The sequence below is a fragment of the Aquarana catesbeiana genome, linkage group LG10 (assembly GCF_042186555.1).
Source record: "Aquarana catesbeiana isolate 2022-GZ linkage group LG10, ASM4218655v1, whole genome shotgun sequence".
NCBI classification, from domain to species: domain Eukaryota; kingdom Metazoa; phylum Chordata; class Amphibia; order Anura; family Ranidae; genus Aquarana; species Aquarana catesbeiana.
This window is the reverse complement of record NC_133333.1, coordinates 42433374-42456839: the sequence shown is the minus strand read 5'-3', so window position 1 is coordinate 42456839 and position 23466 is coordinate 42433374. Positions and strand designations below refer to the sequence as shown.

General features: G+C 43.0%; 1 protein-coding gene across 1 annotated transcript in view; it reads left to right on the top strand.

Moving 5' to 3' along the window:
- LOC141110639 (cell adhesion molecule CEACAM1-like) overlaps window positions 1–23466 on the top strand; it is an 82736-nt gene that overhangs the window by 17701 nt on the left and 41569 nt on the right. The window contains exons 2-5 of the mRNA XM_073602107.1: window positions 1432–1725; window positions 3625–3864; window positions 9784–10086; window positions 19845–19958. Coding sequence (XP_073458208.1) covers window positions 1432–1725; window positions 3625–3864; window positions 9784–10086; window positions 19845–19958 — 951 coding nt within the window. The remainder of the gene's footprint in view (window positions 1–1431; window positions 1726–3624; window positions 3865–9783; window positions 10087–19844; window positions 19959–23466) is intronic.

Here is a 23466-nt window from a genome sequence, read left to right as displayed (position 1 = left end):
TTTTGACCGTCAAGAACGCGGTGACGGACAACACTACGATGAGCCGAGAAAATGAAGTTCAATGCTTCCGAGTATGCGTCCAATTGTTTCCGAGCATGCGCCGTTTTTTGCGGGTCGGAATTGCATACAGACGATCGCATTTTCGGATAGGAACTTTTTCCGACTGACAAATAGAGAACCTGCTCTCAATCTTTTGCTGGCTGGAATTCGGCCAGCAAAAGTCCGATGGAGCATACACACGGTCGCATTTTCCGACCAAAAGCTCTCAACGGTCTTTTGCTGGCCGAATTTCCGATCGTGTGTACGGGGCATAAGGCTAGATCACACTTGCAGTGCGTTTTCAGTTTTGCAGAAACACACTACAGTCCATTTAACATGATTTCCTATGGGTCATGTTCACATGTGTGCGTTTTCAACCGGTGCGTTTTTTGGAAAGTGGCAGGGACTTTTTACACGCAGCAGCTTGCGTTTTTGGTTCCATAGACTTCAGTGGCGATGCAGCACAAACACATCAAAAAAGCTTTAAGAACACAGTGCTTGCATTTTTTATGCATTTCCACTGCATTTTTTGCCTGTTTCTCCCTCATTACAACAGACACCTCCCAAAAATGCAAAACACATCAAAAAACACATTAAAATGAATCAAAAATGTGTGTGAAAAACAGCAACTCGCATAGGTGTGAACCTAGCCTTAGCGTCCAGCATTGCTCCCATACACTTCTGCAAGAAGATGCCACTCAAACCATGGAAATAAAGAATTCCAGTTTACGAATATTGTAGACAAAAGTACCAAAGGGACTGATTCATGCAAAAACTAAAGTGGTGTTGCTACTTAAGATGGAATCTCAGAGCATCAAGGTCCAGAGGAAGATGAATGTCTATACCTCTCAATAATGACAAATACAGATCCACTGTCCACATGCACATCTCAACTTCATGATGGCTGTTAAATCTTCAAACCTCCTATGCACCAGTACAGTTTCATTCAAAGGATGCATAATATAGAATTAGGATCAAAGTAGGCATATTAGGTTCCACAGAACACAGTCTATAGAGGGCATCTAACAGTGGTAGTAATCTATGGCAACGATAAATTAAATCATGGAGCACTTTGATGTAAAGCATAGTGTGTATATGCCAATGTGACAGCACTGGCTCTAATGCAAAAAAAATTAATAAATGTACATTTTTTTCTTTCCATAATGAAGGTGTATTTATATATTCTTTTTCAAAAGGTGAACTATGCCATCTTTGTTTGTGCAGCCACGGTACTGTTGACCCAATGTCTTCAGGTAGGGGTGTAATGCTAAGTCGCGTGGCTTATCTCAGGGATATATTTTAGACCTGCATCTCTGGATGTATAGCCCTGAATGTCATAGGATAGTATTAAAAAAGTTATTTGTGTCATTTATCCCCTGTTCTCATTCACAGCTCCGGGCTCTTCAGTGCTACTGACAAGTAATTCTTCTGCAATGCTTTGGGAAAATATTGATTCTGTATCTCTACACTGCACAGCCATCGATTCTGTTGTGAATTACACCTGGTACTTAAATGGAGAGCCATTACCCCAGGATCCTCGATATTACATCACAATGAATGATTCTCTTCCATATTCCAGTCTCATCATCAGCCCCATATCTAGGAATGACAGTGGACCCTTCACCTGTACGGCCTCTAACAAGCTGAAAAATGAGACCAGCAATGCTGTGACCTTAAGCTTGGCCTGTGAGTAAAGCCTGAAATAATTGAAAATGGCTTTAGATAAAACTTGTTTATGTACTGTACTATGTATTTGATGGTTCAATCTTGTGGCACAACTGTCTGTCATAGGTTTATGATAGTTCTCTTTAGACTGCAGATAGGAACATGGCAGTCTAGTACCTGGTTGAGGTTACGTTGAAGAGAAAGCTTCCCCTACTTCTCCAGTCCAATACCCCCTGAAAGTGTTAACAAGGAGCACCAGGGCAAGGAGTGGCATAGGGGCCTGCAGTGGATCCAGACACAGCAGTTGGTCAGAAAACAGTAAGGGGGCTGTGGATATGCAGATGCGGAAGATCCTCAGACTGGATCTAGCGCAAAACAGTTGAAATGCAGGTTGGGCACTGGAACCCACAGGTGCAGGAAGCTGAAATATAGTGAAGACAAGCAACCGTCAAACAGCAGGGATATCAATTCAGCAGGCAGTAGCGGGATCAAAGTCACGACCGAGGTCAATACCAGAGAGGTAGCAAAGGTACAAAAACAGCCCGCAGAGGGTGAAGTCAAGATATGAGCCAAGGTCAGTAGTGGGAGGTCAGATTACAACAAAGTCAGAAGGCAAGCCAGGACAAACACAGAAGGTAAGTCAGGCCATCAGTCCCAGGAGCTGACAATTTCTTTCCAGTGTGTAGGCAGGTGGCCTATTGTGTTACATTAGTAGTTAACTTCTTGGCTGCCCCCAGGTTAGGGGGAAGGGGTTAATGTTCCTTGCCATCTTCCTGGTCTTTTTCTGGGGTCCAGCCTCTCTCTTGTGTGATATAAAAGGGAAGAGGTTCAGATCCCCGGGGGTCATCAGTTGGGGCTTGAGAGAGAACAGGACACATGTGAAGGCTTGCTGGGACCTGTGGTCCACTTCAGAGTGCCGATCCATTGGGACAACCCAGGAACATGAACTTCTCCATATGAGTCTTGCCAAGCATAGACTTTTCCTATAGAAACTTCACCTGTGCAGGTAACCTGGGGAAGCCACAGTTAGGTTTAGGTAGGAGAAAGATGTTTATACATGTTATACATATTCTGCCACATTGACAGTAAAGTTGTTTCAGCTGCCAAGAGCCTGGTCTGAAGTTATTCAAGGGGTGCATGTTGGGTCTTGGCGTATTCCTAAGAACCTGGGTCTGTACTTGCACTATGGGGTATGTGTAACGCCACTACAAAAGGATAACCTGCATGGCTAAGAAGAGTTGATAGTTGCCATGGGTAACCACAAGGAAGAACAGCTACAGCAACCAGTCTTTGGCTTGGTACCTTTGTAGTTGGCAGGTCCTCCAGTAGCAAGGGAGTTTGGTGTTATGGCTCCCTCCCTAGCTTTCCATCTCCTCTGGTCACCAGGAGAACACTAGTGTTACAGAGATCTAAGGCTTGATCACTAGGTACAGGGAAGGAAAAAGTTAACCGAGGACTCGTTTGGGATCCGTGTCCAGCAGGGTTCCATTTGTTACTGGGAGTGAGGTAATGGAGGTACACTGGACTGGTGGAGTGGGCAATGGCTCTACATATCCCTCTGAATGCAACACATATATCGGTGCAAGTGTGTAGTGGCATGGGACTAAACATCTTAAGTAGGAACTCTGTATATAACCTACTGCACACAAGTGGCTCATCTCTGAGTTGGGGGACCACCTTAAGGTTTGATGCTTCACATGACTGCAGCCTGGTCCTGGGCATTGGTGAGCACGCCTTCAGGTGAGGTGTTACCCCTTGTACACGGGCGCAGCTAGACCCCACCCCAACAAGTGTGCTTTGCTTTAGATGGGGTGATTGGCACTATGGTCAGGCTCAAGCTGTATAATCAACAACACATGCTTCACCTTACTTATTTGTTTTTCACAATACAATTCATTTTCCTTTCTGTTGCCCTTACAGGGTATCCTAGAGGAAATAATGTTTGCACTGCAGAGTTGGTTGGTCAGGACATTGAGCTTGGTTGTTCCTGGCCAGAAGGATGGCCTGCTGCTAATGTAACCATGAAATTCAATACAGAAACACAGACTGGACCAGGCCAAGTATTCACTAATGTGTCATCAACTAACCCTGTCCAGGGCTCAAATCTTACCTGTTTTGGAGATCAGTTGGGAAAAACATCTGCGTGCACAGTAATGTTTGGTAAGTCAAAAGGGCTTTTCTATTTTCCCTGCAGATTCAGTCTAACGTTGAATATCTTAATAATTAATATTTAAAGGTATCTACAAGGTGAAACTTTTAAGAATTTTTAATCAGTGACAGAGCTCTACTCTAGTAGTCACATTTTCCTGCATGTGAGTGGGTGGGCAGTTTAAGCAGTGTGCCTTCATCCTTCATTCTTCATCCTAGAGATGCAGTTGTGATGCAGTAGTATAAAGCTGTGGAAGTGTTTATAATGAGGAACAGAAAACCAAGAATTCAAAACAGCTGCTTGCTAAACAAACAAGTGTAATTAAATATAGCTATTGGCATATTCCCTTATTTATTTACGGCTGTGTTTCTTTATTTATAGATTTATTTGCTTAACCACTTCCTTTCTGGAGCCATTTTTTTTCTTTTTTTTTTTCACAGACATGTATAATTTGCAATTTTGGCTACAAAATAACTAATAACCACCAGACTTCATATACTTTCTGAACCCAGAGCCCCTGTAGAATAAAAAATGGTAGTTTCATTTTTTTATGTTGCACAATATTTGCTCACATGTTTATCAAATCTATATTTTCAGGAAAAAATATGCTAAAATGTATTTTATTGCGCACAAACACAATTTAATCCCCAATTTGTTGTACAAAATAAAGATGAGGCAGTGCCAAGTAAAAAGATACTAAATATGTCAAGCTTCAAAACTGTGTGGGCCTGGGAAACAGTACTCATAATTATATTTATAGCTCATCGAGTTAGCCATAAATGAGAGACCCAGAATTGTTTCTCTCACTTTGGCAAGTGTGGTGACATCCAACATGTGTTGCACAATCATTTACACATGTGTACCCATCCTACTTCCAGCCAACTGGAGAAGAAAGTAGCAATATCACTGTAGCCAGAGAGGATGTGTAAAAAACAACTTCATATTCCAAAGCCTAGTTTCCAGTCTGAGTTTTCACAGCTGCTATCCAGGGATTGCTGGAGAACTGTGACATGAAAGCAGATGCAGTAAAGGGATGCAAATGACTTTATTGCATCTGATGGTGGGGGCTTCTCTTTACCCTGAAAATAATAGGATTTTTTGTTCTACGATAACCTTGTGTGTGTGTGTGTGTGTGTATATATATATATATATATATATATATATATATATATATATATATATATATATATATATATATATATATACACTGTATATATATATATATATATATATATATATATATATATATATATATATATATATATATAATTTAATATATAGTATTTCCTGTATTGAATTGTTTTGTAACTCTATTGTCTGCCCTCATGCTGTAAAGCTTTGTGCAAGCTGTTTGCGCTATATAAATTCTGCATAATAATAATAATAATGTATTTTATATATGACAATTTAAATAACTGAATGCCTGCAGCATAGCACTATGGTGGTAAGTCACACAGCTATTCGCACTCCAGTGTGTTCTGACATCTTCTAACTTGCACTCGGCTTGATCGCAGACCAGTTGACTCAGTCTTTATGGAGTAGTAGAAGAAGTAACACGTGTGCATTGCACTGTTGGCAGAAAATGAGTGACAGGAATCTGGAGCAGTGGATTAACATTTTGCGTGGAAATTGGCAAATGTGCGAGTGAAACTTTAGCTCTGTTACAACAGGCTTATGGAGAACATTCCACGAAGAAATCAAGTGTTTTTGAATGGCATAGACGGTTTAAGGAGGGATGGGAAGAGGTCCAAAAATGAGAGAAGAAGGAGCAGCCATCCAAGTGTATCAATTTTATTTAGAGGTAAAATCAAATAAAGGGAATGTATTAACAAGATGGTGGTGCGGGGGGGGGGGGGGGGGTCCATGGCTCTTGCGGATGATAACAATGTCCAGGTGTTCCTCTGGAGGTGGAAAGGAGAAGAAGGGGAGGCTCCCATTTGTGGTTCTGTGGGGTGGATAGAACAAGCAGGGGCCGCTTCGGAACTGGCCGGTAACCACGCTGGAATGCAAGCTGGCGTCAGGCTGTAGCCAGGGGAACGTGGGGTGGACTTGACATCAATTGGTGGGAGGTAACATGTTTTGGAGCTTTTTTGCTCCCTTGTCAAACCACAGGGTGGGCGGGAGGATGTGCTAAGCTTATATAGAGTGCAAAGAGAAGTGAGAAATGGACTTGACAAATGTTAAGGGGAACTCTGGGTTACAATGGTATTTTGTTTCAGACGGTAAATAAAAAATCACACTCGGAGAAAACCATAATAATAAAACAAAATAAGAAACAAAAAAAGAAGTGACAATTAATAATAGATACTCCTGTCAAAATAATATAAAAAAAGGATAATGGAAATCACAATGAACACGTGGGGAATAAGAGATAAATGGAAAGGGAGTAGAGTAGATATAATAATGCATAAGTAATGTCTATTTATTCAGTTAGAATTCAATAAAAACAAATAAATAGAACGGGGAGGGGGGGGGGACTCTGCTTCAATAACTGCATTAGTGGAAAAATAAATTAAAAAGACAAAACCTTTTTGAGTACTTGTAGTATGAAGACATATTATAAAATCATATGGGTTTCTATTTCCTTGTTGGGGCCCATGGGAGTTAAAGTATTTAGAGAAAGAATACAGAACGTTTCTTGTTCACAAAGTTTTTTATACCATTCTGCTTTTGAAAAGGTATGGGGAATCTGTTCTACACTCCACACCTGGAGGCCTTCGGTGGACTGAGCGTGCACATCTCTAAAATGTTTGGGTACACTGTATTTTTTGTTTTTCTCATTGTCACCTTTTTCACTAGCTCTCCTCTCGCTAAATTTGTCCGCAGGGTTCTGATGGTCCTGCCTATATAGAGGAGGCCACAGGGAAACCTGAGGGCATAGATTACATATTCAGTGGAGCATGTAAAAAAATTAGAGATGGGATGTTTCTTACCATTGACCTCAAAGGACTTGAGTCCACTGGGGACAAAGGTGCAGGTCAGACATTTTTTCTTATGGCATCTGTACATACCTGTTGAGTTCGAAAAGAACCCCCCCACTCCTGGGAGCTGTTGAAACTATATTTTTCAGTTTGCTGGGAGCAATTTGACTCTTGATATTACATGCTCTCCGATATGTGAATCTCGGTTTGAGGGGTAAAGTCTGTTTCAAAATTGGGCCTTGCAATAAAATTCCCCAGTGTTTTATGAAAATCTTTTACATCTGCTTATAATGACAATGGGTTTGTGTGATAAATCTGGTAAGATTTTCCTGTTTTGGAGAATTCTGAGTTTTTGGTAAAGGATTAGTATTGGGAGTATTCTCAATATTATCAGGGGTATACCCTTTTTCTATAAATGTTTTTGATAAGATGCTGCATTGTTCCAGATAATCTGTATCTAAAGTAAAATTTATTTGGAGTCGATGAAATTGACTTTTGGGGATTTTATGTTTCCACCCGGGGTGGTGGCAGCTACTTGAATGAACATAGGAATTTCCTGCGGTCTCTTTGAAATGTTTCTTAGTAATGATCTGGCTGTCAGAGGAATCCAAGACTAGGTCCAGGAAGATCAGGGTGTCAGGATCATGAACATGGGCAAAGGACAGACCTAAAGAATTGTTGTTACAAATTCAGAGATCCTAGTAGGTGGGCCATTCCAGATAATGACTATATCATCTATGTACAGTATGACACAAAAGTGAGTACACCCCTCACATTTTTGTAAATATTTTATTATATATTTTCATGTGACAACACTGAAGAAATGACACTTTGCCACAATGTAAAGAGTGAGTGTACAGCTTGTATAACAGTGTAAATTTGCTGTGCCCTCAAAATAACTCAACACACAGCCATTAATGTCTAAACTGCTGGCAACAAAAGTGAGAACACCCCTAAATGAAAATGTCCAAATTGTCAATATTTTGTGGGGCCACCATTATTTTCCAGCACTGCCTTAACCCTCTTGGACACGGAGTTCACCAGAGCTTCACAGGTTGCCACTGGCGTCCTCTCCCACTCCTCCATGACGACATCATGGAGCTGGTGGATGTTAGAGACCTTGCGCTCCTCCACCTCCCGTTTGAGGATGCCCCACAATTGTTCAATAGAGTTTAGGTCTGGAGACATGCTTGGCCAGTCCATCACCCTTACCCTCAGCTTATTTAGCAAGGCAGTGGTCGTCTTGGAGGTGTGTTTGGGGTCGTTATTATGTTGGAATACTACCCTGCGGCCCAGTCTCCAAAGGGAGGGGATCATGCTCCGCTTCAGTATGTCACAGTACATGTTGGCATTCATGGTTTCCTCAATGAACTGTAGCTCCCCAGTGCCGGCAGCACTCATGCAGCCCCAGACCATGACGCTACCACCACCATGCTTGACTGTAGGCAAAACACACTTGTCTTTGTACTCCTCACCTGGTTGCCACCACACACGCTTGACACCATCTGAACCAAATAAGTTTACCTTGGTCTCATCAGACAACAGGACCTGGTTCCAGTAATCCATGTCCTTAGTTGTCTTTAGCAAACTGTTTGCGGGCTTACTTGTTCATCATCTTTAGAAGAGGCTTCTTTCTGGGATGACAGCCATGCAGACCAATTTGATGCAGTGTGCGGTGTATGGTCTGAGCAATGACAGGCTGACCCCTTCAACCTCTGCAGAAATGCTGCTCATATGTCTATTTCCTAAAGACAACCTCTGGATATGACGCCGAGCATGTGCACTAAACTTCTTTGGTTGACTCATGGAGAGGCCTGTTCTGAGTGGAACCTGTCCTTTTAGACCGCTGTGTGGTCTTGGCTACAGTGCTGCAGCTCAGTTTCAAGGTCTTGGCAATCTTCTTATAGCCTAGACCATCTTTATGTAGAGCAACAATTCTTTTTTTCAGATCCTCAGAGAGTTCTTTGCCATGAGGTGCCAAGTTGAACTTCCAGTGACCAGTATGAGAGAGTGAGAGTGATAACACCAAATTTAACACACCTGCTCCCCATTCAAACCCGAGACCTTGTAACACTAATGAGTCACATGACACCGGGGAGGGAAAATGGCTAATTGGGCCCAATTTGGACATTTTCAGCGGTTTAGACATTAATGGCTGTGTGTTGCGTTATTTTGAGGGGACAGCAAATTTACACTGTTTTACAAGCTGTACAATCACTAATTTACATTGTAGCAAAGTGTCATTTCTTCAGTGTTGTCACATGAAAAGATATAAAAAAATTTACAATTTACAAGCATTGCTGGAAGTGGCAGCAGAGGAGGACCCCTATATTGGAGGAGAGCTAGAGGGAGATCTAAAAGTACGTGAACAACACACTTTCACTATCTGCAGCCACAGCCATTGCTCCGTTTTACTGTAATTTCCTAATAGAGAGGAGAGGAGTGGAGAGTGCCACTAAGGGTTACAAAGATGCATGACTAGACCCAATGGGGTCTTTATTTGAGGTGAGAGGCTGGGGCGCACTGTGTGCGGATTGTAAAAGGGGGCAACAAGTGTGATCACATCACCCTGAATTTTTTCCTTGCACTTGGACACTTTATGCATTTTTTTGCAGATTTTTTTGCACATTTTTTGCACATTTGACGAGACTATTTACATGCACTTATATGCACTGGATTTATTACTAACATTGATTGCAATATTGTTTTATATGTATATTTGCACATTTATTGATTTTTTTATGCACCTTTGGGTATGATATTTTTTTATTGTGAAACTGCACCTCAATATTTATATATTCTATAGCATTTTTGCACATTTATTGATTATTGTGTATCCACTTTAGGACTGATATCCTTTCATTGTGATATTGCACATATTGCACTTTGAATATTTGAGTAAGTGCAATATCCTTTATATATTTATGGTATTTGTTACATATATACATCAGTGTATTTTTACACCATTTTATAAATTTGTAATCTGTATATCTTCTTTTCTCTATTAAGAGATTCCACAATCAACCGGAGACAATAACAGTTTAGTAACTATAGTGACTGCAGGAGATACTGCTATAATGACATTAAATCTAACATCGTATAGTCTCCCGGCTGTCTTCACTTGGTACCGACTGAATCCAAATTTCGACCCTGTCTCGAACACCAGCTGGACCACAATGGAGTCCACCAATTTTAGCTCCAGTCTGCAGATCTCTGATGTGGAGGTGGAGGATGCTGGGTACTATGAATGCATTGCCATGAATATTATTGGGAGCCAGAGCTTCCGCTTCACTCTCAATGTGACCGAAGGAGGTGGGTTGGAGTAACTTTTCATCAGATGTTAACCAATATCTGCACACTCCTATGTATGTATACAGCTAGCTAAATGTATAAAAAAGTAAAGACATTTTTATTCTTGCATAATCCAGTATATGTTCTAGCTGGCCAATTGAGGGAGAATAAGAAAAATAGGATTTTTATAACAGCTTACCTGTAAAATCCTTTACTTTGAGTATATCACGGGACACAGAGCGACAGTATTTACTGATGGGTTATAGACAGGAAGTCTAGCCCCCTATATAACCCCTCCCCTTACTGGGAGTACCTCAGTTTTGTAGCAAAGCAATATATGTGTATTAGAAGAAGGGAGGGACCTCTAGGTCCCCTAATGTACTCGAAGAATAGGATTTTATAGGTAAGCTGTTATAAAAATCCTATTTTCTTTTTCGTACATCATGGGACACAGAACCACAGTATTTACTGATGGGATGTCCCAGAGCAATGCTATCTGAGGGGAGGGATACACAACAAAACTAGGGTGCAATCAGACCTGATGACCTTGTACCGCTGCCTGCAGCACACTGCGCCCGACGGCGATATCCTCATGTCTTCTCACATCCACCTGATAGAATCTGGTCAATGTATGGACTGAAGACCAAGTTGCGGCCTTGCAGATTTGAGCCATGGAGGCCTGGTGATGCACTGCCCATATAGCACTAACATCCTTGGTGGAGTGCGCTTTGATTTGAAAAGGTGGAACTTTCCTCTTTAAACCATAAGCTTGAACAATTACCTGTCAAATCCACTTAGCAATGGTAGATTTTGACGCTGCCTGTCCTTTTATAGGACCGTCAGGCAACACAAACAAAAACATCCGTTTTGCGAATCTGAACAGTCACTTCCAAATTTTGACCGCTCTCACTACATCTAGAGAATGTAGTGACTTTTCTTCCGTAGAACAGGGATCTGGAAAAAATGAAGGCAGAACAATGTCCTGGTTTAGATGAAAACCTGAAACCATCTTCGGTAGAAAGCTAGGATGAGGACGCAATACTACTCTATCCTTATGAATAATTAAATATGGCTCTTTACAAGAAAGAGCCACCAATTCTGATACCCTTCTTGCAGAAGAAATGGCTACCAGAAAAATTAGCTTCCTTGTCAAAAGGACCAATGGAATATGTCGTATCGGCTCAAAAGGCTGTTTCTGCAATGCCGACAGAACTAGATTCAAGTCCCAGGGGTTCAGGAGAGCTCTAACCAGTGGATTAAGCCGTGTTACCCCCTGTATAAAGCTTCGGACCAAAGAATGCGAAGCAAGAGGACGTTGAAACAATATCAACAAGGCCGAGACCTGGCCCTTGATAGTACTCAAGGCCAACTTCATCTCTAACCCCATTTTCAGAAAAGCAAGGATTCTCCCTATGACATACTTTCTATGAAGCCATGTGTCCCTTCTTGAGCTGTGTGCACCTGCAAAAGAGTGCACTTGTATAACCCGTGTTGTGGGCATTAAACCACACTGACATGGCGATAATGCTCCGCCCCCCTCTTCCGACTACCCCTTCCGCCCCCCCTTGTCTTTTAAAAAATAAGACCGTTTTTCCCACGCGAGCCGAGGGCTTCGATCGGATCGCACATGGAAGGGAGGCTGGGGTGGAGGAGAGAGGAGGGCCGGTGGATGAAGAGCCGATGTAATGGCGGCGGGAGGCGGTGCGGCATACCGCCGACTGCCCTATGGCCTCTAGACTGAAGGAAGCTGTGGGGAGACATTCCTGGAAAGAAAATCACCCCCCCTTCCCTCATCCTACCTGGAGCTTGGGGTCAGAGGAAGCGTGCGGCTTGTGACACAGAGACCAGACTGACAAGCATAGAATCAGGTACGTGCTCTTGACAGCCCTCGGTGGTGACTTTAGGCATAGCAACATTTTACTTAAAAGAGAAAACCCACAAGAATTAGAAAAAATTCTTAGGAATCTCCCTTACCTTATCCAGCTGCAGGGTTCTGTGGTAACAGACCCAATCTTCACCTCTCATGGTGGGCTACGTTTAGAAAACGTTCAGGGACTGGGGCCCCCTTTTTTTTAAAACGGGGGATCCACAGCCCTGGGCCTGTAAAGCACCCCGGCAGGAATATGGCTGAAAAAAACAAATACTGGGTCCCGTGGTCCAGCTCTCTAAAAAGAGAAATGTTACAGGCAAAAACCTAGTTTCTTCGGACACGAGGCCCGGGTACCATTCAATTCAGCCTGGAAAAGGCACTTTGAATGGATCAGGTTGCATGGCTTGCCCCAGTAAGGAATATTCCAGCGGAGCTCAGCACAGCACATCTTTACTCGTGACCAACACTTAAGACACTGGGGAAAAAAACTGAGGTACTCCCAATAAGGGGAGGGGTTATATAGGGGGCTAAACATCCTGTCTAGGGTGTGCCAGTGTCCATCACCTAGTGGTGCCTATATAACCCATCAGTAAATACTGTGGCTCTGTGTCCTGTGATGTATGAAAAAGAAAATGCTTTGTTTGCTATTTCTCCTCTTGTGCATAAAAGTAGGTATGTAATCCATGATGCAATGGGAAATTCTCCAGTCTATTGCAACAAAAATGCAACAATACATCACTGGAGTAAACCTCATTGACACTGACACTGCCTGTGTATATGTATGTAGATGACATTGCTAAATACATGTAAATACACATCATGATTTTTTTAATAATGCAATTCAAGTTGTGGGGTTTATTTACTAAAGCTGCAAAATTAGGCTAACTTCTGCATAGAAACCAATCAGCTTCCAGGTTTTATTTTCAAAGCTTAATTGAGGAAGCAGAGGTTAGAAGCTGATTGGTTTCTATGCAGAAGTGACCCTGATTTTGCACTTTCCAGCTTTAGTAAAGAAACCCCATTATGTTTACATGCATTTAGACGCAGTCAGTTTACTGGCGTTTAGGGCTCATTCATACTATGTGCAGTGACCTGTATTTTTCTGTGCTGGATCAAAGTGGATCACTACAAGGACACATAGAAAACATTTCTATGTGCCTCATTAACACCAAAATGTTGTGTATATGTGCGTTGCAGTGCATGGAGTTAAAATGCAACCTGTTTGCATTTTAGCGCAATGCAATGCACATAAATGCATGAAATGCAAACCAACTGAAATAAAAAATATAACAAACAAATTGCTCTTTTTTTTCTCAATAAAGTATTTATTAAAATGTTTCCAAATAGAAAATATACATGCTTAAAATGTATAGTAATAAGAAAAAAGTTACATCAAAATAAAAACATAGCTTGCAGCAACAAGGATCAATGGAAGACATTATCTCAAAATCAGATTGTTGGTAAAAAATAAATGAGTTTAAAATTAAGTTTTTAAAAGAAAAAACAATACAACATAAAAAAAATGAAATAAAAAGTAATAAGGAGTAGAATGGTGAAATGAAATAAACCTCGGACATACAGCTTACTGGGGAACATCCAGATAAATGTTATAAGAGGAATGGTAGAACGTATAAGTAGTTACAGATATTCTGGTCATGCAATATTAAAAACAATTTCTAATACAATTATCTTCAAAAAGATAAAAGACGTTAGTGTGCGAATTGCGACTGTAACTCTCAGAGTAAGTAATGTAAATTCAATAGTCACCAAGGAGGTTTATATATAGTGCCTTGAAAAAGTATTCCTACCCCTTGAAATTTTCCACATTTTGTCATGTTACAACCAAAAACGTAAATGTATTTTATTGGGATTTTATATAATAGACCAACGCAAATTGACATATAATTATGAAGCTGAAGGAAAATGATAAATGGATTTCAAATTTTTTTACAAATCAATATCTAAGAAGTGTGGTGGGCATTCATATTCAGCCCCCCTGAGTCAATACTTTGTAGAACCACCTTTCACTGCAATTACAGCTGCAAGTCTTTTTGGGGATGTCTCTACCAGCTTTGCACATTTAGAGAGTGAAATTTTTGCCCATTCTTCTTTGCAAAATAGCTCAAGCTCTGTCAGATTGGATGGAGAGCATCTCTGAACAGTAATTTTCAAGTCTTGCCACAGATTCTCAATTGGATTTAGGTCTGGACTTTGACTGGGTCATTCTAAAACATGAATATGCTTTTTTCTTAACCATTCAATTGTAGCTCTGGCTGTATGTTTAGGGTCATTCTCCTGTTTGAAGGTGAACCTCCATCCCAGTCTCAAGTCTTTTGTAGGTTTTCTTCTAAGATTGCCCTGTATTTGGCTTCATCCACCTTCCCTGTTTCTGCTAAAAAAAACATCCTCATAAGATGTTGCCACCACCATGTTTCACGGTGGGGATGGTTTGTTCAGGGTGATGTGCAGTGTTAGTTTTCTGCCACACGTAGCTTTTTGCCTTTAGGCCAAAATTTTCAATTTTGGTCTCATCTGACCAGAGCACCTTCCTCCACATGTCTGCTGTGTGCGGGAAGCTTCCCGCAAACTGCAAACAGGACTTCTTATGGCTTTCTTTCAACAATGGCTTTCTTCTTGCCCCTCTTCCATAAAGGTCATATTTGTGGAGCGCATGACTAATAGTTGTCCTGTGGACAGATTCTCCCACCTGAGCTGTGGATCTCTGCAGCTCCTCCAGAGTTACCATGGACCTCTTGGCTGCTTCTCTGATTAATGCTCTCCTTGCTCGGCCTGTGAGTTTAGGTGGACGACCATGTCTTGGTAGGTTTGCAGTTGTGCCATACTCTTTCTATTTTCAGGTGATGGATTGAACAGTGCTCCGTGAAACGTTCAAAGCTTGGGATATATTTTTATAACCTAACCCTGCTTTAAACTTCTCCACAACTTTATGTTGACCTGTCTAGTGTGTTCCTTGGCCTTCATGATGCTGTTTGTTCACTAAGGCTCTCTAACAAACCTCTGAGGCCGGGTTCACACTAGTTCGACAAATGCTCTGACATTGGGAGCTCATGTTGCATGATGTGTGAAAATCAATGTTTCCCTATAAGAGCCGTTTTAACTCATCTGACACAAGTCGGTCCGACTTTGAAAATGCTCCCTGCACTACTTTGGTCTGACTTTGATCCTACTTCAACCCACTGCATATCACTGAAGTCAAATCAAAGTCAGGTCACCATCCTAACTAATCCAACTTTGGCATGCGACTTGTGCTCTGATGTTCTTGAAGGGGAACTCCACACCAAATTAAAAAAAAACGGCACGGGTTCCCCCTTCAAGAGCATACCAGGCTCTTCGGTCTGGTGTGTTTTTTAAGGGGAACACCCACACCGAAAAAACGGCATTGGGCCCCCCAAAATCCACACCAGACCCTTATCCGACCACACAGCCCGGCAGTCTGCATGCCCTCAACAAGGGGGGTGGGTGCTTTGGGGGCAGGACCCTCCCACACCACAAAGCACCTTGTCCCCATGTTGATGAAGACAAGGGCCTCTTCCCGACAACCCTGGCCGTTGGTTTCTGGGGTCTGTGGGTGGGGAGCTTATCAGAATCTGGAAGCCCCCTTTATGCCCCGGGTGGTGACGTCATAAGGCGTAGGTCCTCCGGATGACATCACCCGGTGACCCCGCCCCATGCCAAAATAAGTAGTGGCACACCGCATTTGAGCGCAAGAGATCTTTGAGTCAACATCGGAAGAAGAACAGAGGGAGAAGACAGAGGAGAAAGACCCGGCAAAAGAGCGAGAAGATAGCAGAGAATACCCAGAAGAGGCAGCAGACAGAGGGAGAAGAACTGGAGAGGGCTAGAAGACATGAGCAGAGATCGGAAAAGACCTGGAAAGGGGAGAAGAACCGGCAGAGGCAGAAGACATCAGTGTAGGAGGCGACAGATCTGCCTTAATAAATTACTTTATAAACATGTATAATGTGTTTTATTTTTGACACTTTTTTTAGGTGAATGATGGGGTAAAATGTACCCCATACTCATTCACATAGGGTGGGGGGCCAGAATCTCCTTGTTAAAGGGGGCTTCCAGATTCTGATAAGCTGGCAGACCCCGGCAACCAACGGCCAGGGTTGTTGGGAAGAGGCCCTTTTCCTCATCAACATGGGGACACGGTGCTTTGGGGTGGAGGGGGAGCAAGGCCCCCCTGCCCCCAAAGCACCAACCCCCCATGTTGAGGGTATGCGGCCTGGTATTGTTCAGGAGAGGGGGCGCTCGCTCGTCCCCACCCCCTTTCCTGACCTGCTGGGCTGTGTGCTCGGATAAGGGTCTGGTATGGTTTTTGGGGGAACCCCATGCCGTCTTTTCAGCATGGGGTTCCTCTTAAAAGCCATACCAGACCGAAGGACCTGCTATGCTCTTGGAGGGGGGACACATGCCGTCTTTTTTTTACATTTTGTGTGGAGTTCCCCCTTAAGATTGTGTCGTACCAGTGTGAACCCGGCCTGAGGGGTGCACAAAACAGCTGTATTTATAGACCCCTTTCACACTGGGGCTTTTTTCAGGCGATTTTGGGCTAAAAATAGCGTAAAGCACCTGAAAAACACTCCCCTGCAGTCCCAGTGTGAAAGCCAGAGTGCTTTCACACAGTGAAGCTGCGCTTGCAGGCCGTTCCAAAAATTCCTGGAAGCAGCATCTTTGGAGCGGTGAAGGAGCGGTGTACACACTGCTCCTCGACCACTCCTGCCCAAAGCACCTGCAAATCGCTTCGGCAGTGGCCCTACACAGGCACATTTAACCCTTTATTCGGGCCGATTAGCGCCAGTAAAGTGCCGCTAAGACTAGCAGCGTTTTACTGTCAACGCCGCCCCAGTGTGAAAGGGGTCATACTGAGATTAAAGTACACACAGATGGACTCTATTTACTAATTAGATGACTTCTGAAGGCAGTTGGTTCCACTAGATTTTAGAGTAAATGGGGCTGAATACAAATGCACACCACACTTTTCAGATATAAAGGAATACTAGTGTTTAAAAAAAAAAAAAAACTTGTGGGTTTAACCAATCTTTTTTTTGTATAATTCTCCTTTAAAGGGATGTGGCATGAGGTGCCCCTCACTCCAATCTCAAAAAGTTGGGAGGTATGAGAATGTCTTTGAGCCTGGGATGAGAGACATGCATTAAAGTAATCGGTAGAGTTGGTGTCCAGGATATGGGCCTTGTGAGTTGGGGCATGGGAGCCAAACATTCCAGCGCTATCCAGATGTAGTACTGTCCAAGGCCTGTCCAAGGCCCTTAACTGGGCTGAAACCTAGGTGAGGTGGTTCAGAACTCAGTGGGAATGACTGTAGTTGCCCTGACTCTTTTTACGGTCATTTGCTGATCGTGAGCAGGTTGCAAAAGTCCTTTTAGGCCAGGCCCGAGTCCTCTAATGTGAGTACTAGTACTCCTGAAAATAAGTGCGCCATCTGGGAGTGTGCCCGGCTGGGCAGAGCTATGGAAGCATAGCTCCCAACTATGCCTGATTTCGAGGGACTGTCCCCAATTTGGAACAAAGTCCCTCTGTCCCGCTTTCCTCCTCATTTATCCCTCATTTTGGTGTGATCTATATAGTTCTATATAAAATGCGCATTGTATCTTTCAAAAAGTGTTTCCCAATGCTAAACCTTTCATCCAATTGCTAAATTGCTGCATTTGTACATTTCAGAAGCCAGTATAAAAGAATACTAGTGTTTAAAAAAAAAAACGTTTGTGGGTTTAACTAATCATTTTTTGTGTATAATTCTGCTTTAAGGAGATGTGGCATGAGGTGTCCCTCATTCCTATCTCAAAAAATTGGGAGGCATGGGAGTGTTTTTGAGCCTAGGATAGGAGACATGCATTAAAATTTGACGTGGAGTGCCACTGTGGGCACATGTATCTGAATATTACACCAACTAAAAGCCCAGGTTTTGAGCTGTAAGAAAAAAAAAATACACACGGCAGAGGTCACTAGCTACTAACTCACTAACTCTTCTAAATGATTGTGTCCAAAGTTCAGCTTTAATTGATTTGATATGGAAAAATAATCTGTGACAAGCTGCAGAAATGAAAATCAGCTCTTGTAGATCCAAGGTCATTGTACTTTCAAAAAACAAAAGTTGTGAGGTGCTCCCATTTAGGTTTTTGCTGGCTCAAAATGTTGGGTTTATTCTCTGTGACAGGGTGAGAATTGTGGCGGTCCTGGAATGCCCTATAGTAGGACCACTGTTCCTTCAAACCGAGTGGTGCTATTCGAACACGTCTTTTTCCTGTACAGATGTACCCTGGAAAGCTCTGCAGGGCACTGTACTAGGCAAATCCATCTGGCAGAAGTCCCCAGGGTACACAAAAAACATGTCTATGTCCCTACTGCAAGCTGGGGAAAGGGAAGTCTTAACTGATCTGCTCAGCCTTATTCCTCTACTGACTGAAAATTAGTTTATTGACAAATGTATATGTAGAACTTTCTCCCGTAGGAGCCGCTGGAAAATTGCCCAGGTTCTTTCCCAGTGGACTGCCCCACAGCAAGACACAAAATCTGATCCACACTTTTCCTCAATAACCAGTCTAGAGGTGTTTTTATTTTGTAGAACTTGGATAGGATGGAGGAAATTGACTGGGATACTCCAAAAACAGAACTATGTACAACTTAAGGATAATTAACTCTTTTCTGAAAAAGCTGAAGCAGAAGTCCTTGCATATAGCAAACTGTAGACTTGGCTTTGTAGTGGAAACAGTTAAATGCAAACTTCCTTACTTTAGAGCCACAAGAGCAGAGTCCCTTCACAAAGAATGACTGAGCTCTTCAGGATACCAGTTGATGTCCTTTTTAACAAAGGGACGGCTGACTCTCCAGCACAAGAGGGTTGGCAGCAGCCCAAAAGTCTCTAAGATCTCTCACAGCAGTCTGTATTCCAGGGACAGTTGGTTGCCTCCTTCCAACTTCCAAGCGACACCTTTTTTCCACCCATAGGTGTGCGTAGCCTCTTGCATTAGGGTGTGCACCCCAAAGCTCAAATACATATGCATGTGTATATGTACTGATGGTGTCAGTAGGGCAGTGGACAGTGTCATTAGTTTTATTTTAATTTTAAATAAATTATTTTATTTTGTAACTTTTTTTTGGGGATGAAATATCAGTGGTCTAAACAGGGGGGACTATGCACCACACAAGGCGATTAGGGTGTGCCCAGGCACACCTGGCACACCCTGTGCGCACGCCTATGTCTCCACCTTTTCTCTAGTGATACCAGACTAGATCTTCAGATGACTGCCCCTCAGTCAGCTATCTGTAGTTTCAGCATCCAGGCCCTCAATTTGCTCACCTGAGGTATCACAAACAGGAAACACCTGGCAGAGTTGCCCTGGAGGGCAGTAGCCCTCCAGGCTGGGGACTGATCCTCTGCAGAAAAAAAAAAAAAAACAGAAGCTCAGTGGCTCAGAGTATTTATGCAGGCTTCCAGAATCCTTTGGACCCGGTGATTGGCCAGGGCTGCATACTGCCATCTGTATAGCTCCACGCCTATAATCCAGAGAATTGTACAGCTCTCTGGAAAGCAGAGTGAGCATCCAGAGTGGCAGCAGCTGAGAACACCGAGCAGACATAATTAATCAGCTGCACTGGTTACAGTGTGAACAGCTAGATTTGTATGACACAATGAGCCACACTGGTTACAGTGAGGCAAGCTAAATTTACCTAATCAAAAACACACACAGCTCCACTGAACACAGTGAGTCTGCACTAAATCTATATAATCCTAGCACCTATATAGTGGAGGGTGCTACATATACTGAAGTTTAGTTTAGGAATTCTGCATGGTTCATGGTATCTACCTCACTCATGTACTATAAACTTTTACTGCCTAATTATTGTGTTCTTGGTTTCTTAGGTCTCAATGTGGTAAAGCAAACTTCGAGGCATTTATTTATAATCCTGGGTGAAATAGCCATCTTTTTAATCCTTTTTGGAGTCACTGTGGTCTGTGTTGTAAAGAGATCGAAAGGTATTTTATTTCACTATACAATGTGTTCTCTATAGTCATATTCGGTTTCTTTGTTCTTCCAGTTCCCATCTTTGTCTCTCTCCTCTGTTCAGTGATCTAATGAACATAATGCTAAAATTATCCTCTTTATTTATTACATGTTATTGTAAAGTGTAACTTCACACCCTTCCTTTGTTTTTTTTTCCCTTCTTACCTTTAGTCCCGGTTCACACATATGCGATGCGGGAACCAGCTCGATTCCTGTTTGGGTTCCTGCATCGCATGTCACTCACAGGCAGTTCACACTGAACTGCTGCGGGTGTCAATAGAAAGTTAATAACACCCCCAAAACAGTTTGCAGATCGCAGTGCAAACTGTCAAATGGTACAAGAATTGGTTCGCATGGGTGTTCCGATTCTAGTGCGGACCAAAAAAAGGGTCCTACACCACTTTGGTGTGAAGGTAATGCGATTTAAGCCATACAGTTTGAATGGCTGAATTTGCATTGCACAGACATCATATGTGATCTGCACAGCAATACGGTATGAATCGTATACGATGTCTGTGTTCACACCAGTGTGAACCCAGCCTTACCCCTAGTTGTCCTTAAAAAACATACTCACATGCCCAGTGAGTCTAGTGTTGTCTGGCGTAGGCCTGTTGCTCCACTGTTGCATGTTGAGTCCCATGCCACCATCTTCTGTACTGATGTCATCATGGGGCTAGGTGCCTTTTCCGGGTTCCTGCACCTGACCCCCTGTTCCCACACCATCCTCTACACAGAGATTGCCCCCAAGCCTCCTGGAATACGTGATGTAAGAATGCAGATGGGGCATCAGTCTTGTCTGGACAAGAAAAGCCAAAAGTGTAGGGCTTGGACCCGCAGAACAGGTACAGTATTTTTGGGAGGAAATTAAATGCCTGATTGTTTTACAAGAGGGGGAGAAGAACATTTTTTTAAAGTTCACAAACAGGATAAAGGCCTGCTATATAGAGTAAAAAACATCACCTGGAAAAAAAGACATTTTATAGTCACCTACTTCACCACCTATTTCTTCAATCTTCAATTTGTTATGAGCTACAGCCTCCTGCAGAAACTTCACATTTGGCACTTCTGACAGTTGGATGCCTGAGTGCTGTAAAGACGTATGGGCCAACAGATGGAACCAGGGACAAGACATTCAACACACCTGAAGATATGTCAGGTGTGAAGATTCTGGAGCCAATTAACCTACCACTGTCTTTGGAGAGTGGAAGAAAACTGGAGTGCCCAAAGAAAATCCACACAAGCACAGAGAGAACATACAAACTCTTTGTAGATATCGTCCCAAGGATTCAAACAGAGACCCCATAGCTGCAAAACAGAAGTGCCAACCACTAAGCCACCATGCTGCCCCAAGGCATATGGGCTTGAACCCACGAATGAGCCAGATCCATTAACATCCTAATAAGATGGGATCTTAGTGGTACATCCCATACACTTAGGCCAAACACCTTTAGTCATAGGGCCTGTGTGAAAGGGCATGAGCTTGAGTCAATGGGCAAATGCTGTGTACTTTTGACACCAATAAGTAAGATGCTGCTGAGATCATGCTCTTTCATTTTACATGCTTCAAACTGCTTTTGCACTTCCATGGACTTGTAAGGAGAGAGCGGCAGTTCCAACGCAAACAATAGCCACTTGATCCAGGCCCATGAGCTCAGCCCCTTAATGAAAATGCGTTATCATATAATCCCCCCCCACCAGCAATTGCAATTATAACTTTCAATGCTGCTGGTTCTTGCTTTCTCACTGCTGCTTCCCTGAACTTCCATTTTTTACACAATGGAGTTAACAGTGCAGTCTCCTGTCTGTTAGCTTGGAGAAAGAATGGGGGGGGGGGGGATTGGAGGAGCTGGGTAGTTCCTTGCCATCCCAGGATATGGAGCTGTGTGCTTCTATTGATGCACACTGTGTAGGGAGACATAACTCTAGCCCCTATATGCAAGGGTGGCTGCATAGGATGCTGCAAGAGAAAGGAACCACCCTGAAACAGAAAACCTGAGGTAGAAGTCATGGCACCAACTTAAAATAGAATGTAGGCAAGGATTAAAAGATGTAGAATCTGCATTCTTAGTGAATAAATCAGCTGCTGAAAGTGCTTCAAAATTGAGGGTTTAATATCCCTTTAAGCATGTCGTTTGTACAGTATATATATGTAGCACCCTCTACCTTAGGTAGGTAGGTTGCTAGATTACTGTGTTTTTGTTACAGCCAGTGCAGGTAAATTTAGGCAGGCCTAGCTGTGATATAGGCCTGTTTGTTTTTGATCTGGGGGCTGGGGAGTGGTTTAGTGTAGCAGCAGGTGACTGACATGTACTTCATCTCTCTGGCGCCTCCTCTGTTTCAAGAGGGTTCTGGAAAAGAGGCAGGGCAGAGGATGGGAGTAGCATGGAGTATATCTGGGAGCCTTGACCAATCTCCAACTAGGATTGGCAGGGGGCAGGCCTCCTATATATACTCATGGTCAGCCTGTTGGGGAGGAGTTGTCAGGTGGAAGAACTGAGTGATGGAGTGTTAGACTGTCGTGGCCCTTGAGGGAACCCCCTTTCTGGGGGGAGGTGACCTCGGGTCTGGAGCTCAGGAGCTGGGAGGGAGCCTCTCTCTACACAGTCATGTGAGAGGTGTCCTGGAACAGGAGCAGGAGGAGGACAGTGGGGAGCTGTCGGGCAAGTCATTCAGGAAGGATCCATTTCAGGGTCGGGGAGGGAGCAGCACAGTGAGAAACTCTGGGAGGGACATGCCAGGATTGGATCTGAAGCCAGAGGGAGAAATGCGTGGTGTCGTGGAAGTCAAGTTGCTGCAGCCAAGAGGGTTGGCAGGGTTTGCACCGACTTTATAGGATCAGTAGTCCACCAAGTTTCAGTTAGCACAAATGTCCTTTTCCATCGCTATCTGGTTGCTACACCAAAGGGGACTGCAGACCCCTGCCAGCAAATGGCTATTATTGAACTGTTGGGACTTATTCAGAGTGAGGCCTAACCATGTGCTAACGGTGACAGGAATCTAGGATTGTACAGTAGAGAAAGCAAAGTGATCTCAAGTAGTGTGCTGGAGGAGTGTGAAGCTCTAGAGACTGTTAATGTAGATTCAACTATCTTTGTTCAAACAAGCAAGATTCATTATTTGGGCATCCCATGTCCCTTTTTTCCCATCCAAGTTTAATCCCCCCAAAAAAACAACAAAAAAAACAAGCTAAAGGACTGTTCATTGTCTGGCAAAGTGTGTCTGAAGTGAATGCCTGGCCAAGCAGGGTCATGTGTGGAACTACTATACGCAGCGACCCCACGGGGGCACCGCTACGCTACATATATACAGTATCTCACAAAAGTGAGTACACCCCTCACATTTTTGTAAATATTTTATTACATCTTTTCATATGACAACACTGAAGAAATGACACTTTCCTACAATGTAAAGTAGTGAGTGTACAGCTTGTATAACAGTGTAAATTTGCTGTTCCCTCAAAATAAATCAACACACAGCCAT